The sequence below is a fragment of the Propithecus coquereli genome, unplaced genomic scaffold, assembly GCF_000956105.1.
Source record: "Propithecus coquereli isolate 6110/MARCELLA unplaced genomic scaffold, Pcoq_1.0 Scaffold30, whole genome shotgun sequence".
Taxonomy (NCBI): domain Eukaryota; kingdom Metazoa; phylum Chordata; class Mammalia; order Primates; family Indriidae; genus Propithecus; species Propithecus coquereli.
In genome coordinates, this window is record NW_012148619.1 from 2,358,243 (window position 1) to 2,359,729 (window position 1,487).

The 1,487-nt window shown below is 46.7% G+C and overlaps 1 protein-coding gene across 1 annotated transcript in view; it reads right to left on the reverse strand.

The window, feature by feature from the left end:
• Positions 1-1,487, reverse strand: part of PDHX (pyruvate dehydrogenase complex, component X) — a 98,468-nt gene that overhangs the window by 83,982 nt on the left and 12,999 nt on the right. The window contains exons 2-3 of the mRNA XM_012649544.1: positions 922-1,072; positions 546-865 (exon numbers count right to left, since the gene is read on the reverse strand). Of these exons, the coding sequence (XP_012504998.1) occupies positions 546-865; positions 922-1,072 (471 nt within the window). The remainder of the gene's footprint in view (positions 1-545; positions 866-921; positions 1,073-1,487) is intronic.

Genomic DNA, 1,487 nt, shown 5'->3' on the forward strand with positions numbered 1-1,487 from the left:
AAGGAATGTATATAGCAAGCTCAAGGCTCAGCATTAATTTTGTTAAGCTCACAAAGACAAATGAGCTTTTTAATTTTAAAAAGGGTAACCCCCCCGCCAAACACCACCCCTACCATCATCTAAATAGCACCAGGGTAAGAGGCCAGCCTCATCTTGAAAAGAACAGCTAAAAACAAACAAACAAGCCCCAATATATTGCTTCTGTCGAAAAGTTCAAGCCTGGTATTAAGATGCAGAATATTTCATAAACATATATATTAAATTTACATATCAAATAGAGTTCCACTCTGAAAAAGCAACTAAATGGACCTCAATGATTCTATACTCAGATTCCAGACAAATACTAAATTGATTCTCTTAAAACAAAGGCTCGGATTGGCCTCCCCTTCCTTTTTTTTTTTCAGTATTTAATTATTTATCACGAGAAACTACTCCTCAGGCCACATATTCATAACTCAGGAACACAGGTCAGTGACAAACTTCTATGTAAATCAACCCAAAGAAATTCTTTATATTCCAAAATCACTTTGCACTCTGAAAGATACCAGCCTTCCTCATCTCTTCAAAATCTTTCATAGAATCACAATTTCTGTAGAAATCTGCATATGGCTTCTTTCTTGGTTCAGCCACAGCAAACTTATAAAAAGCTACAACACCTAGGGATACACCGAACGCTCCGCAGACGCCTGGCCAGGCAGCCACGCAAGCTTCGTCAAAGCGCTGGAAGCCATGGCCTTTACTGTCCTCGATGGGGACGCCAACCTCAACACGTCCTTCCTGTGCGATGCAGAAAGAACTACGCATCTCCCTCCTACTGGCGCAGTGCCGCATCTCCGCGCACGCGCAGGTCGGTGCCGCAACCTGCCTAAGTCACGCGTGTGTTGGAGAGGGGAGCAGGAAGGCGTCATTCTACTTTTTTACCACCCCCGCTTCCGCCATGTTTTCAGGTCTATTGCGTCGTGGTCTTCCCCATAAGGAAATGGCCCGGGACCTCCAGGACACCCCGGCGGTGCCGTCGCTTCAGTGGAGCCCAGGATGGCGATGCACGGCAGCGGGGTAAAACCGAGCAGTTCTGCGCAAGATCCGGAATCATGGTGTCCGGCAGTAACTAGCTGTCCCGGTTGAATGACGTGTTGGTCAAGGCCTACGGGAGCCTGGTGAGGAGGTCCCCCTCCCCATTCCTGCAGTCGCATCTGACCCAATAGACGCCCTCCTCTTGAGCTGTTCCATGACTTCATTCTCCACCCACTCACCTGGCTTTTTCTGGGTTTTGACTCCTATCTCAGGAGTAGCTGGGTGCTTACGTCACCGACCCAGACCGACCCTCCCCTGGCCGAGAACCCTCCCTCTAAATCCTAGGGCATCACCTCTGCTAGCTCCATAAGTAAAACAAAAAAAAAAAAAGAAAGCTTCAGAATATTCAGTATTTTAAAAATATAATAAAAAACAGAAAATAAATCCTAAGGCACAACCTCCACCCCTCCCCG